This window comes from Alligator sinensis, unplaced genomic scaffold, assembly GCF_000455745.1.
Source record: "Alligator sinensis unplaced genomic scaffold, ASM45574v1 scaffold1565_1, whole genome shotgun sequence".
Classification (NCBI taxonomy): domain Eukaryota; kingdom Metazoa; phylum Chordata; order Crocodylia; family Alligatoridae; genus Alligator; species Alligator sinensis.
In genome coordinates, this window is record NW_005843038.1 from 182,085 (window position 1) to 196,097 (window position 14,013).

General features: G+C 61.1%; 1 protein-coding gene across 1 annotated transcript in view; it reads right to left on the minus strand.

Annotated features, from left to right (window-relative positions):
• The window catches only part of LOC102387226 (dynein heavy chain 17, axonemal), a 30,666-nt gene that overhangs the window by 11,826 nt on the left and 4,827 nt on the right, over positions 1-14,013 (minus strand). Inside the window, exons 9-32 of the mRNA XM_025193365.1 lie at positions 13,658-13,813; positions 13,486-13,572; positions 12,809-13,069; positions 12,470-12,586; positions 11,231-11,499; positions 10,916-11,111; positions 10,490-10,636; positions 9,941-10,049; positions 9,450-9,553; positions 9,158-9,298; positions 8,586-8,729; positions 7,797-7,979; positions 7,142-7,396; positions 6,508-6,677; positions 5,972-6,194; positions 5,178-5,294; positions 4,168-4,254; positions 3,598-3,750; positions 3,032-3,280; positions 2,076-2,198; positions 1,558-1,905; positions 1,376-1,467; positions 1,096-1,222; positions 771-923 (exon numbers count right to left, since the gene is read on the minus strand). Coding sequence (XP_025049150.1) covers positions 771-923; positions 1,096-1,222; positions 1,376-1,467; positions 1,558-1,905; positions 2,076-2,198; positions 3,032-3,280; positions 3,598-3,750; positions 4,168-4,254; positions 5,178-5,294; positions 5,972-6,194; positions 6,508-6,677; positions 7,142-7,396; positions 7,797-7,979; positions 8,586-8,729; positions 9,158-9,298; positions 9,450-9,553; positions 9,941-10,049; positions 10,490-10,636; positions 10,916-11,111; positions 11,231-11,499; positions 12,470-12,586; positions 12,809-13,069; positions 13,486-13,572; positions 13,658-13,813 — 4,011 coding nt within the window. The remainder of the gene's footprint in view (positions 1-770; positions 924-1,095; positions 1,223-1,375; positions 1,468-1,557; positions 1,906-2,075; positions 2,199-3,031; positions 3,281-3,597; positions 3,751-4,167; positions 4,255-5,177; positions 5,295-5,971; positions 6,195-6,507; positions 6,678-7,141; positions 7,397-7,796; positions 7,980-8,585; positions 8,730-9,157; positions 9,299-9,449; positions 9,554-9,940; positions 10,050-10,489; positions 10,637-10,915; positions 11,112-11,230; positions 11,500-12,469; positions 12,587-12,808; positions 13,070-13,485; positions 13,573-13,657; positions 13,814-14,013) is intronic.

Sequence of the window (14,013 nt, forward strand, 5' to 3'; positions counted from 1 at the left end):
GGTGGACTAAGAGAGGCTTCCTAATCAGCCCCTGACTTGGGGAAGTGCCCCAAGTGCCTGTACTGGGTCTAGCACCCATTGGACGATCAGGCCTGTGTTCTCCAAGGTGCACAGAGCCAGGATTGAGCCAGAGCCTTGGGTGGTGGCAGCAGGAACCCCAGGCTAGCGGGTGTGCTCCAGGGAAGGGGTCGGCCGGACGGGAGGCACCCCAGGGAGGCACTCGGAGCCTGGAAGGTGGTCAGTGCAGGGAGGTGGGCGGCTCCACGCAGGAGCGCCCCCTACTGGCCCGCCACATCCGGCCCCAAACAGCAACACACGGGGTCAGAGCAAACACAAACTGGGCAGCTCCTTTCACGGGGGGACGTTCTGCAGTGAAGACGCCACGCGCATCGCATCGCATCCCGCGGTCCCACTGCAATGAGCGGAGCCCTGAGGGTGCGTCTACATGTGCATTACCGTGCTTTGGTTAATGTGCATTAAATCTAGTACTTCCATTGTGAGGTACTAGGAAAATCCACAGTAGCCTGTCTTAATGCACGCTAATTAAAGAGCACGCTTTTTACGTGATGCTTAATGTGCATTAGCCTATTTTAATGTGCATTAAGTAAAAGCACCTTTTTTTTAAAAGTGATGCTTCAATGCACATGGAAGTCGGCTAGCGCGCATTAAAGCACACATGTAGGCGCACCCAGGATGCCTGGGCCAAGCGACCCGCTGAGACCTGCCAGAGGCGTCTGAGCACACACCCAAGGGGCCCCAAACCCACCAACCTGCCCGGAGCAGTCGCAGTCCTTGTCGAAGTCCACGTACTCGTCCTCCTTGCTGTACATCCCCACGCTGACCTTCAGGGGCTTGTCGTTTGGGTCCATTTTGAACTTGAGTTTTGCGATGCTGTCAAACAGCTTGGCCAGGTGCCGGCCCACCTGGGAAGGGAGCGGGCAGAGGCGGCTGCTCAGGACGCAGAAATGCCTCACACTTTGCATCGCCTTGCGGCACTACCCCGGGCACGCTGGACTTCTGCTGCACCTGAGCCAAAGCTCGAGAACCAGATACTGCGCAAGCAGCAAAGGCCTTTCCTCCTCGGACTAGACCTACCTCAACAGGCTCATTTCCATTTGATAAAATGTCCAGCAGGTCTGCAGACGAAACAAAGTAGAACCTGGGAAAAGCCAGGCGCTTGGTCTCCAGGTACTCGGCCAAAGCCTTTTCGCACAGTGCCAGGCTAAAATGAGGGGGAGCGAAATGGTGTCACATTGTCCTGTTTGCAGAGGAAATGCCAGGCAGGCGGACAGGGCTGCAGTGGTAATCAAAGGCCTCCAGCCAGAGAGCAGACATCAGTGATTTCTCCCCCCCTTCATCACAGCCCATGGCTCACCTTTTCTGTAGGGCTTCCAGCTTTTCATAGAGCCCTGGTTTGTTTGTTGCCTCAATCACATTAGGGATTTTTATGGCGTCGGCCATTAATTCCTGCGAGAAGAAAGAGGGGCGGGTTGTGCCTCACGCTGCAGCGTGTGCCGCAGGCCGGGGCTCTCGGGGCCGAGAGGAAAGGCTGCTCACTTTGAAATCTTTATCGATCAAATCAAACCGCTTGGAGTCGTCTGGCAGCTGCTTCCGGATGTCTTCGGAGCCGATGAAGATGCTCTCCAGATGGCTCCACGTTCTCTGCACCTCAAACCAGATGCTTATGACGGAGTCGGCCGTCGATAATTTCCGCTGCCAGCTCGACACCTCCTTCAGGAAGTGAGCCAGGTACTTGGAGGTCATCAGGTTCTGCAGTTGCACCTGGTTGTCTTCCAAGGTCTCTACAAGCACCTCGTCGGACCGGAGCAGCATGGTGCCTGTTCTGGTGTGAGGCTCGTGCTCGAACTGCATGGTGGACCACGTACTGTCCAGGGACTTCAGCACCTGCAAGTCAAGGCAGACACAGAAATACTCCCAAGGCTCAAAGCGGAGAAAGTCTAATGGGAAACAAACACTTTGGGAAGGATCGCCCTGGAGCCAGCAGCACTTCCCCAAAGGAGGAGAGCTGCGCACTGACCGTCAGCCAGGTACGGACTCGGCTGCACATACTGCACCTTCTCCATCCCCGACTCCTTCACTGCTTTGTCTACAATGCTGCGAACTTCATCTTCAAACTTGTGGAGATTCAGCTGCAGCAAGTCAGCCAGGGTCGTCTCGTCTGACATGGTGAAGTTCACCTGGAGCACAACGGGAGACACCTCTTCAATGCTTCGGCTGCTGGAGGTTGTTTCTGGAGTTCAGGACCTGATTAAAATGGACTTACATACACAAGTCCCTATAGATCATGCGAATTCTGCAATTTTTACACGTTAGGAAAAAGAGAGAGTACACATGCAGCTGTGCCAGAAAAAGACCCCAGACCACAAACACACGTGACACGTGAGAATTTCCCCCTCGGTGTCTGTTCAAAGAAGCAGCCTGTGCCAGGAGCTGGGACCTTCTAGAGCGCAACCCATCTGTGATGGCTACGAAATACAGCCTTATGCACGGCCAACGAACATGCAAAAGGCAGGTTATTTTGGGCCACTGATGCCGCTCTTCAGGATTTCCTGCTCGACTGAAAGACAGCTAGTGACATCCGTTCATTCTTAGATAAGTATAAACCAGGGAGCTAGCGCTGGAGAAGCAGCAGGGTTGAGAAATCAGAAGCAAAGCTGAAAGCCCAGTGTCCTCGCGCTTTGGCTGAAACGATGCTCTGGCTTTGCACGTTGTCAGCACATAGTTAACAAGCACGCAGTAATTTCCAGGGCAGCATGTGCAGTCTCAGACTGCCTACCACCACGGTCTATTCAGCGCTTTGGGGAGCCCTGGTGTGACAGGCTTAGACCCTTGTGCACTTGGAGGACATTGTAGATGGCACGAGCAACCATTCAGCTCTGCCTCCTTGGGCAGCACTTTCCAAGGCCGCTCAGGGACTCGGGCGCTGCAAGCACTGGTGACTGCAACACCCAGTCCCTGCGCCCCAGACCTCCCTGCTTGCTCAAGGCAGCCCCGAGGCCTGCGCGGTTACCTTGGTCGCTTGCATGAGCTCGTGCCAATGCCGGTCCCGGATGGCGGGGTTCTGCAGCTCGTTCACGGCCCGCAGGGAGGTGATCATGTTCTTCACGGTGTTATCCAGCCCGATGAACACATCCCAGCTCCTCATCTCTTTGTCCAGGCTCCTGATGTCCTTCGCGAACTTCTTTGAATCGATGTCCATCTGCTCCACGTTGATGTCTTTCCACTTGGTCGTCTTCCAGTCGTCGATGCTCGCGGTCACCTGCGGTCACAGACCAGCTGCACTGCCCGCACCATTTGCAAAGGCTCATCCCGTGTTTCCGAACACGCGTTCCCCTCTCGGCTCTGGCTGCGGCTTTCAGAAAAGGGAAAGCGCTCCCCTCCGGCAATGCATGGGCCGGGGCGCGTGGGCCAGGCAGGCCCCAGTCGCAGGAACTGTCACTGCAGGGCGCAGACACCCCCCGGGGACCTGGTCCCGTGCCGAGACACGCGCATACACACACGCACGCCGCCTGTGCCACACACCTAGACATGTGCCCCTGCACACCACTCACCTCAGGACATGCTTGACACACTTACCAAGACAATCATATCCCAGAGCTCCTTGAGCAAACGCACTTCTTTGTGGCATGCTTTGAGCTGCTTATAGTCTGGGATGGACACTTCAAAGAGCCCGGCGGACTTGGCCAGGGCTTCCATGTTGCTCTCCATTGCGGTGATGCTCTTCTGTTGCTGGTGAGGAGAACACAAAAGGCCTTGGCCACGGGAGCTGCCGCTGCGCTGTGCTCGGTGCTCTGAGAGCGGCAGTGTCCCCTGCTGGGGTCGAGCGTGTCCCCAGCTGCAGGCCCCAGGCCCCTGCAGCGAGCGCTGGGGAGCACAGACCGCAGGCAGCAAACCTCCCCGCCACGTGCAGAGCAGCAGCCCAGCTTCCCGCTGCCCCAGCCTGGGTCCCCCTCCTGCAGGATGCACAGCCAGGGCCTGGCTTCTCCACCAGCCCTGCCCTCTCCCCCGGCCCTGGGCACAGCAGAGCTCAGCGCCAGGTGGAGGACACCATGCAGAGCACGGACACCCGGGACCTCGTGCCTGTCACCTCTGCAGGGCCGTGTGGAGGATGATTTGCCCCCAGACCCTCCCTTCTCTGAGCATTACCTTGTTCAAGGACTGGTATGGATCCGGATCCGTAAAAGTGAAGGGGGCCTCTTCTCTGAACTTCTCCCTGAACTCGTGCTGCCGCACCTGTGAGGAAGCAGAGAGTGAGCGGACATGTGGGAGGGGGCTGCATGCGGCGCGCCAGGGACCCGGGCCCGGCGTGAGGCTGAGGCAAGACCCCAAGGCAGCTCTGCTCGAGCCGTGGGGAGCGACTGCAGCAGCCCTCCTGGCCGCTGGAGTTTATCTGCCATTTATTTTTAAAAGATCATTTTTTTGCAATTTCTTAGTCAGTCTAAGAAAAGGTGTCATCTCTGAACCAAGAGGTCTAGAGTTTTTTGCATTTCTTTTTTGTCTCAGACCAACACGGCTACCAAATACATCCCCACCATTTACTAGCACCCTCGCCAGGCCAGGGGCTGCCCCTGGGACAGCAGCTGTGAGCGAGGGGCTGGGACCAGAGTCTTTGGCCCCGGGCTCCCCGCCCAGGCTGTCATGCTATGAACACACGGTGGGATGGCTGGGAAACTCCCAGCCGTGCAGAACATCACTGCTGCTGTCTGGTGCCCTGAAGACCTCAGGGCACTCACCTGAAAAGCTCTCCCTGCCCAGAGACACCTCCATCCCGGGGCAGAGGGTGCTCGGGCTGCAGCCCCCATGGACTCAGAGCCAAGGGCTGCTAGCAGGGCACTTTCCAGGAGAGGCCCGAGCTCTGGGACATCTCCCGAGCCCAGGTCCTACACCCCTTGCACACCGGTGCTGTGCCCGGCTGGGCCTGTCTGTCTGAGACAAACGAGACAGCAGTTGGGGGTCCAGATCTGGCAAATGGATCATCTCATGGCTGTTTCCATGCCAGAGCTGCACTGCAGGTGCAGGCGCCGGGTTCTGCGATGTGCCCGGGGCCATGGCCGGGGCCGGGGCGGGCTGGAGCCGAAACGCATCCGTCGCATTCCTTGGCTTTGCTCCCACTCTGGCGCGGGCAAGAAGCCAAGTGAGCACAGAGCACGCGGTACCTCGAACTGCTGGCACTTCCTGCGGATGATGGAGACCTCGTTAGCCTGCAGCGGGGCCACGTTCTGCTTCACCTGGAAGGACAGCTTCTTGGTGTTGTTCCACTGCTCCGGCAGCTCCTGCAGCAGGCCAAGGACAATCAGCATCCCACCACCTTGCACCCCAGGGTGCAAGCAGACACCACCGCCTGGCCCGCGGGTGCTCGCCAAGGAGCACGAGGAGGGGGACGGGCAGGGCTGGAATTTGCAGAGAACACAAACTAATTTGTGCTGATGAAAATGAAAGAACCCGGCCAAGGGCCGACCGGGCTGGGCCTGTGGGCAGGGTGGTGGCACGAGAAACTCCCTGGTGACACGTCCTGCAGGATGGACTCAAACTCCCTCTTGCCCCGGTGCCTGGAGCCCGAGCAGGCGATGCCGCCACTGCCCCTTGTGCAGCTCCCTGCACCTCCCTGGGTGGCACCTCATACCAGGCACACGCCCTTGGCCCGGCCCTGCCAAGCCAGCCCTATGCTCCTTCCCATCACCAGCCTGTCCTCCACGTGGCAGGGCACCCCCGGGGCTGCTCTCCTTTCTAGGACACTTAACATGCAGCCGCAGCTGAATCAGCGGGAAGTTTAGTAATGTGGTGATCGATTTTGGCTGTTTCCAGTGAGACGTGCTGCCCTGCCCCTGCCCATGTAAAAAAGGCATGGCTGCATTGGGTCTCAGCCTTCTGGAGCCGCGGGCACGGGCAGATGCCCCGACGAACCCCGCAGGCCGCGCTGCACAACCAGCTGCTGCGTTCGACAACCTACGTGCAGCTGCATGTGGATTTCCTCCGGCATCTCTTCCCCGTAGGTCTTGAGGAGTTCGATGGTTTGCTTCAGGGGCTCAAACATGTGGTCTGTGGCTGCCTGCCGGTCTTTGACCCTCATCAGGTGTCCCATCACCTCCACCAGCCCGTCATAGTCACCTTCCTTCAGGGGCTTAGTCAGGCCCGCGTTCACTTCCTTCATGAAATCTGCTAGGTCCTGGAGGCTGCAAGGGAGGCGAGGGGTCTGCAGGAGCCGGCAAGGCCAGGCCAGGCCAGGCCAGGCCTCCCGCAGTCATCCCTGAGACGGGCCCAGCAGCCGGGCGGGCGAGCAGCCTTCCTCCCTCGGGCCACAGCCTTCCCACGCTGGGACCCACAAGGGCGGGTTTCCCACAGGACAGACCCGGCAGGTCCCGACTGTCCATGGTGCGGATCCCAGATCTCCGGACAGACACGACCCGCCACCACCTCCCCGGTGCGACTCGCCCGGTCGGTCATTAGCAGCGCCAGGAAAGCCTGGCCAACTCGGCCCCCCTCTACCTGGTTGTGACGTGGTCGACCAGGTGCTGCTTGAACATGAGACTCCAGCGCTTGACGGTGTTGAGGAGCGCCTGCTTGAAGGGGCGGCAGTCGCTCTGCAGCCAGCCGCTGAACACCTTCATGTTCTCGAACTTGGACACCTCCTCGTACAGCTTCTCGTACAGATTGATCTGCAGGCACACACAGACATGACGCCTGGGTAGCCACGCCAGGGTTGCTGTGGCTGTGCCACTGAGGGAGATCCCTGGTAGCAAAGCCTCAGGAGGGACCGTTCCCACCTCCAGGCACAGCAGCCCCAGCCCCAGCCCAGCATGCGCTCACTGACGGGGAGCGTGTGCTCTTGGGGACTGCTGGACCCGGCCCCGCTCCCACCAGAGCAGCACGGGTGCAGAAGGCTCCTCCGGATGGAGGCCGCTACCCAGCCGGGGGCAGGTGGGCACCTGTGCAGAGCAGCGAGGACCTGCCCTAAATGCCCCTCGCTGCAGCGCGTCTGGTGGGAATTCCCTGCCCCGTAGCCGGCGGCACATGGACAGGAGTCCCAGCTCTGCCCGGAGGGGTGTGGGGGGTCACGGGGCACCTGTACCCCCTGCAGAAAGATGGACAGACCTAATGTGAGGGGCTGGAGGGGCCTCACCTGCAGCTGGAACTGCTGCAGGGGCGGTGGGGCGTGCGGCAGGTACTCCTCCGCGTGGGACTCCAGCTCCTCGAGTGTCAGCCCGCGCCCGAACGTGAGGAACTGCTGCATGAAGTCGCGGGGGTTGTCCATCCACAGGTAGCTGTACTTCTCGAAGGAGTCCTCGTACTCCTCCCCCTGCTTCATGGTGCTGATGGCCAGGGACGCCACCTCCTCCCGCATCTCCAGCAGGTCCGACATGTCCTCCAGGTTGCTCTGCAAGGCACGGGGTGCTCAGCGGGGTGCGTGGGCTGCCCGTGTCGAGTCGGGGCTATGTGCCCCAATGCCACAAAGGACTGCCGGGGACAGCGGCTCTGCTCCTGGCATGGGGAGATCTCAGCCCCTCTTGGACACGCTGTCCCACTGGGCATCAGAGGCTGAGCCTTCGCCCGAGCAGGGAGTGGGACGCAGGTGTCCAAGCTCCTGGGGAATCCCAAAGCCCCCCGCCAGGCTCAGGAATCTGCCCCTGGTTTATTTTCCAGCCAAAACCAGGCAGCAAATTCAGTCCAATCGGTGCTGCCCCCGTGCCCCTCCTGCAGTGCAACCCAGCCCCCAGGTGGGCAAGCGGGTCGCACGGGCCCTGCCGAGAGGGGGAGCCCGAGGCAGAGGGGCGCACCTTGTAGTTCTGCTTGCCGTGGGCCAGGCGGGGGATGAACCTGGCCGCTTCATAGATGTCATTCGTGAGACTTTCCACCAGCTCCAGGAAGCCGTTCTCTGCCCCCACCTCCAGGGACGGGCGGTAGCGCAGGTCGTCTCCGTACAGCTCCAGGCGCACCTCAAACAGTGGCGCGACGTTGGCCTGGACGGGCAAGGCCGAGCCTGTCACCGTCCAGGCTCCGTAGCGCCGGCCATCAGCCCTGTCACTCGCTGCCCTCACCGCCAGCCCCCCCGGTCCCCTGCAGACCAGCTGCCTCCCCCCGCAGCCCGCCAGCACCTTGGCCGTGCCCTCACAGGTCTCTGTGGCCCAGCTGGTTGCCCCCCTTCCTTGGCTCTTATTTCATCCCCAGAGGGCAATCCTGCTGGGCCTGGCTCCCAGCTCGAGGGGTCACGGGGACGGACTGGGAGGGCAGCACGGGGAAGCGGCAGGGTGAGCCGTCCGCGCCGAGAGCAGGGGCGCTACCGGAACGGGCAGGTTGCGCCTGACGGAGCCTCGTGCCCCCTTGCTCCTCGCAGTGCCGGCTCCCACGTGGCCTCACCGGCTGGCACCGTCACACGAGTCGCTGCGGGGAGCGGGGTTCACAGCCCAGCACTGAGCACGCAGGAATGGCAGGGCTGTGACGGAGACGCCCCGCGAGGCGTGGTGATGGCGGGTCCCTCAGCCCACGCCGAGGCCATGCAGGCACACGTGCTACCCGTGTGCCCGCATTCGCATTTCGCCAAGGGCAGCAGGGTCCCAGCCACGTACCCCTGGTGCCATGTTGGTGAGCAGGAACTGGAGCGAGTTGTGGACGAACCGGAAGAACCCGTCCAGGACCGCGTCATCCACGTACTCCACGTAGTTCAGCCACGTCCGGGACGTGCTGTCAGCCTTGAATAAGTCTGTGTTCTCCTGCAAGCAGAGCAGCCGTCAGCCCTTTGCCTGGGCATCTGCACGCTCGCAAGCCCCGAGCTCGCTGCCGGTCCCTAAGGCGAGCTCCCTCCTCCCAGACGTCTCCTCCGACAGCCCCGGCTCAGCCCGGGGGAAGAACGACTTGTCTAACGTTCCTGGAAAAGGGCTCTTCCTTGGGGCGGGCCATGAGTGGCCCTGAGGTCCTGCTGGACGGCTGCTAGGGAGGGGTCTTTTACCTCGGGTCTGCAATAGCAACCTGAGAAAAGAGCCGCTGGGCCAGCTGGAGGTCCGCAGAGCCGTGGGGCCAGCCTAGCATGGGGAAATGCTGGGGGCGACGGCTCGGAGACAGGCAGTGGGGAGATGCTAAAGGCAAGGATGAGCTCTACCCGCTGCACTCGGGACCCCAAGGAGCTTTCCCAGCCTCTCACCGTCAGCATGGCCTGAATCTTCAGCCCTACGTCCTGAATGGCTGCGTAGCGCTTGGTTAAGTTGCTCGCCTTCCCATCCAGGTCCAAGAGGGCCATCTCCTTGTTGTCCTTCCTTTCAAACAAAGGGCTGGCGGCCCAGTCCTGCAAGGACCCGCCGACATTCAGCCCGGGCCTTTGTGCCGGCTGGAGACACCTGGGCCTCAGGAGCCCGAAGTGCCCGCGTGCCATGCGCAGGTGGCCCATGCCCATCCGCCGCGCTATCGTGGCGGTGCCTGCAAAACCCAGTGCTCACCTGCATGAGCTGGACAACGTTCTCTACGTTTAGCTTCGTTTTCTGGATTCTCGTCCCTAAGTTGTATAAACCATCTCTCATCTCCTGGATGTACTCCATAGCCCCTGAGAGAAACCGTGCGGGCGGCTGAGAGACCTAGACAGCTGCTAACGGGTCTGACCGAGAGGCTGTCATCTGAGGATCAGCCCTGCCGGGGATTTCTGCTCTCCCGTGCGTGTCCAGCTAAAGGCAGGGGTACCGGGGCACGTCCCAGGAAGCCCCACTGCCCCTTCTCCTCCTGCCATAGAGGGCACAGAGCCCTTGGCCTCCCCGAGCCTGGCCGGCAGCAGCCTGCCTCTTCTCCAGACAGAGGATGCATGAGCTCAGCCCGGCATGGGAGCCACGAGCCCAGCCTCGCCGAGCCGTGGGGCTGATGCGAGATGGGGAATCCCGGGCCAGCCCCGGGTGTGCGAGGGAGCTGTGCTGGGTGGGGCAGAGGCAGCCGGCTGTACCTTCGCTGCTCCAGAACAGCGTGGTTTCGGCCGTCTTCAGCTTGGCGTCCGTCTCCTCCAGCTCCTCCTTTATCAGAGGAAGTTCAACCGGCAGCACCGTCAACCTGATCTGGAAACAGCAGTGCCCGTGGCTGAGGGCCCGGGCTGCTCCGTGGGGCCAAGGGGAGGCTGCAGCCCTCACCGCCACAAGCCGGTCTGGCCCGAGCACCTCCGCCCCCTCCGTCCGGCTGCTCGCAGGCAGAGGAGGCCCCGTTCCTGCGGCCCTGGCCAGGAGGGCAGCGTGGCCAGCACCGTGGAGGGTGGTTTGCTCAGGGACACACAGGCGGCCGAAGCCCCAGGGCTGCCATCTCCCGCGGCTCCAGGCAGGAAGTGGTGCTTACAGCATGCGGCACCCTGATTAGCGTGTCCAAGCACCACGGGTTTGTACAGCCCGTTCCACCAGAGAGCCCATTGCCCAACGTAGAGTTTGACCCGGTTGTGACAGACTGAAAACTAGCTCTTACGGGGACAAGGAGGTGGAGGACGCTTTCTCCCGGTTTTCCAACGTACCTTGTTGTACCAACCCACGATGAGATCCAAGTTGTCCACGAACTTGCGGAAAGTCTCGCTGCGAGCAAAGAGGCTCTCGGCACTCTCCGGAATATCCTTCTGCTGCTGGAAATTCAAGTACTTGACTTCCCGGAGAACAGCAACGAGCTGCAAGATGCAAGGGCAGAAAGAAGCACCTGTCAGCACAGGCGAAACTTTCAGCCGCTTTGTAAGGACAAATCCTGCGATTGAATCGGGGGAAGTCCACGTGGGTCAGAGCCGGCCCAGTGCCACAGACACGCAGCGCGAGGCTGCTGCAGGGGCTTTATCACAGGTGACACAAGCAGGAGCTGGGATCTGGGCCCACGCAGCCTCTACACAGACTTTGCGGCTGCCCCGGCCGATGTTGGCAGGACGGCTCCGCGTGGGAGCGCATGACACACTGACCTTCTGGCTGAAGTTGACCCTTAGGAGCATGGAGTCCAGATCCCTCTGCAGCAAAGGCTGCTCCAGGTTGAACTGGCAGTCGGCATCCACCTGGCCTATCCACTCCTCGTAGGTCTGGTCGCGGTAATTCTGCAGCAGACGTATCATCTCCCTGTACTTCTCGTGCACCAGCTTCGCCTCAGCGCTGGCCATGATGCTGCCGGAGGTAATGATCCGAGTGAGGCGCGTCGGCGGAGCGTGGGCTTCGATCCCTGCCCCGCGGCACATACCCGGAGAGGAGCGCCCTGCAGCACGCGGCACAGGACGGCTACTTACGGGTGAGTGATGGCTTGCAGCTCCCTCATCTGCACATCCAGCCTCTCTTGGAGCTCCAGAGCCCACTTCAGGTGCCCGGCGACAGGGGGCATGTTCTTGTTGATGGGCAGAGCGCCTCTGCTCGACTGGGCGGCCACTACCTGGGCATCGTACGTGACCTTGGCATTGTCCAGTTCAACATTTAACATTTCCAGCAGGGTCAAGTAGCGAGGAGATGCTTCTGTCTTGATCAGAGGTCGGTCCAGGAGGGATGCGAACATGTGGACGAGCTAAAGAACCAAGTTTGCGCTGTTTCCGCTGCAGTGTAGCCGCTGGCACAGCTCTCAGTAAATCGTGCTAGTCGCACTAGGAGCACACGGTGCCCTTCCCCTAGGAAGGAGACACTAGGAGCACACTGTGCCAGCTAAAGACCCGCTTCCTCCACAGACCACTGCAGCTCAGTGGCCTCCCTTTTCCCCTGGGGTAACTGGGGAAAGTCCGGGCAGCACCTAAACTAGCATTGCCCAACCAAAGGAAACCTTGCTCCAAAAACCCAAGTGCTGGTGCTGCCGTGGGAGGAGGTCAGTAAAGTAAGAGTGCCTTGTTTTGGGAGAGTCAATCCCATTCCCTTTCGCCCCTGTATCATTATACCGAATGGTTCCTATATTTGCAAGACTAGAGAAGTCAACGTGACTCCCACCAAAGTCAGAACAAACTTTCCGGGAGTATCAGAATGGAACGAGACAAGCCCAAACGATTCGCCAGGCTTTCTCCTCCGTGCGACTCGTGCTGGCATTGCGTTGCACCGACCCGAAGGTCCCACAGTCTGGCCGTCCTGCGCACGAGCGGTAGGGCTTCACCTCTTCCCACCCCACTGTGTCTTGCAGACTCTGAATTCCACAGCCCCTGGGCCCTGCGGCAGTGTTCCCGCCAGATGATTTCATTTCCACAAAACTGCATTTTCTGATGGGAAATCCTTCCCCTGAAACCGTTTCTGCCAGCTCCAACATTTCCTTGCTCTTCTATTGTCTCCCTCGAGCGCCCCACCTGAGAACCAGGCCTCTGCGAGGTGGCTTGCACCGACACCCGCAGATTTGGGTGGGTGCTTCTCACTTACTCCAAAAGCACCTGCCCCTGGCGGGCACGAGCGCTATCCCTGCGCAGACCTGGCACCAGCCCCGCCAGGACGCTCTCCCCAGCGAGGCGTGCACTGCCACCCTGCTAGAGGTGGGTGTGTGAGCCACACACGTCCATGTGTACCTTCACAGCAGACTCAAAACTGTTGCAGTCACCGAATCCTTGGCAGAAGATGGTCGCCAGCCTCCTGTCCAGGTCCTGGACTTTGGTCTGGAACTCCGTAAAGTCCACATCAAATTGCTGCCAATGCAAAGCACGGGGATTAGCACGGCCAGGGAGCGGTGTCTGCTCGGGCAGGCGGCTGCGAGATCCGCTCGTTGCAACCCAAGGAACGCTCCCATCACTCAGCTCAATGCGTTTGTTGCCATGGTGACTGCTCCACATGCAGATCCCCCGGCTTGCTCAAGGCAAGTCGTCGATCGATCGAAAACCAGCCGGCGCTTGGCACCGACAGCGACTCACCTCTTCCGCAGGATCCAAGGGATCGTATTTGCAGTCAGCAAACACCTTGACGAGCTCGGAGACCTCCTCGTAAATCTGAAACACCATATTCCCGAGGATGTTTCCTCGCACGCCGCCCAGCTCGATCTTCTCCAGCTTCAGGAATTCCACGGCCGTCACGTACAGCTCCTGCCGGGCAGAAAGAGCCGCGTCGTCCCCGTAGCCAGCGTGGGCCTCGCCGTACCGGGCTGGTAGCAGCAACCGGCCAGGGCTGGACGGAGGCTGCCGAACGGGTGATCAGGGGGAAGAACATGGGCGCTAAATGGATGAGAGAGATCATGGGGCCCAGGCCACCTGCACGGCAGAGGGCTGCCAAGCCTGCGTGGAGGCGTGCCCCCATTTCCCAGAGGGAGAAGCTGAGCCCCGGGTCAGCCAGGTGCATCAGCGGGTGCCTGGTGCATCGGGACCGCTAGTGCTCACGGCAAGCCCCCTGGCACCAGTCCACTCCTCTAGCCAGCGCACGGCTCTGCTGCATCGCTGTTCTCTGGGGGAGCCCCTGGGCCTGGAGGGCGCGGCGTGGCGCGGCACGGCGCGGCGCGGGGCTCCAGCTGCCCTGCAGGCCCCTCCTGCACCCCGGGGCTGGGCAGGGAGGACGTGACTGTCCTGGGCACAGCCCAAGTCCCTGCCCCCCCGCTCACCTCGATGGTCTTCAGCCGGTGCAGGAACGAGTCCATCCTGCCAAACACGAGAGAGGAGGGGAACTCCCAGAGCCGCGGCTCCTTGTCCTGGAAGGGGAGCAGGCTGTGGTCAGGGTGGGAAGGCATGCGAGAGCGAAGGGGTCCAGTGCCCCGTGCCCCCAGAGCAGCGTGCCTGGAAGAAGGCGGGCATGGCATCCGAGCAGCAGGCGTCGTAGGTCCGGTACAGCTTCTCGATGACGGTGATGCTCAGCCTGATCCCGCCCAGGATCTCCTCGATCTCGCCCTGCAGGCCCTTCATCACCTCCTCCGGGCTCAGGAAGTTCCGGGTCTGAACGGAGCGAAAGGTGGCAGCGTGCTCAGGCGCCAAGTCCCCCCCGCACCACCCCGGCCAGGGACGCACATGCTCCCCTGACGCAGCCTCCCGAGAGGCGGCTGCCCAAAGCACGGGGCCACTGGGTCTGAAGAGGGAACATGCCCTGGTTGGTGCCACCTCGGGCAGCAAAGAGGAGGCTAAAGGAGAGAGCAGCG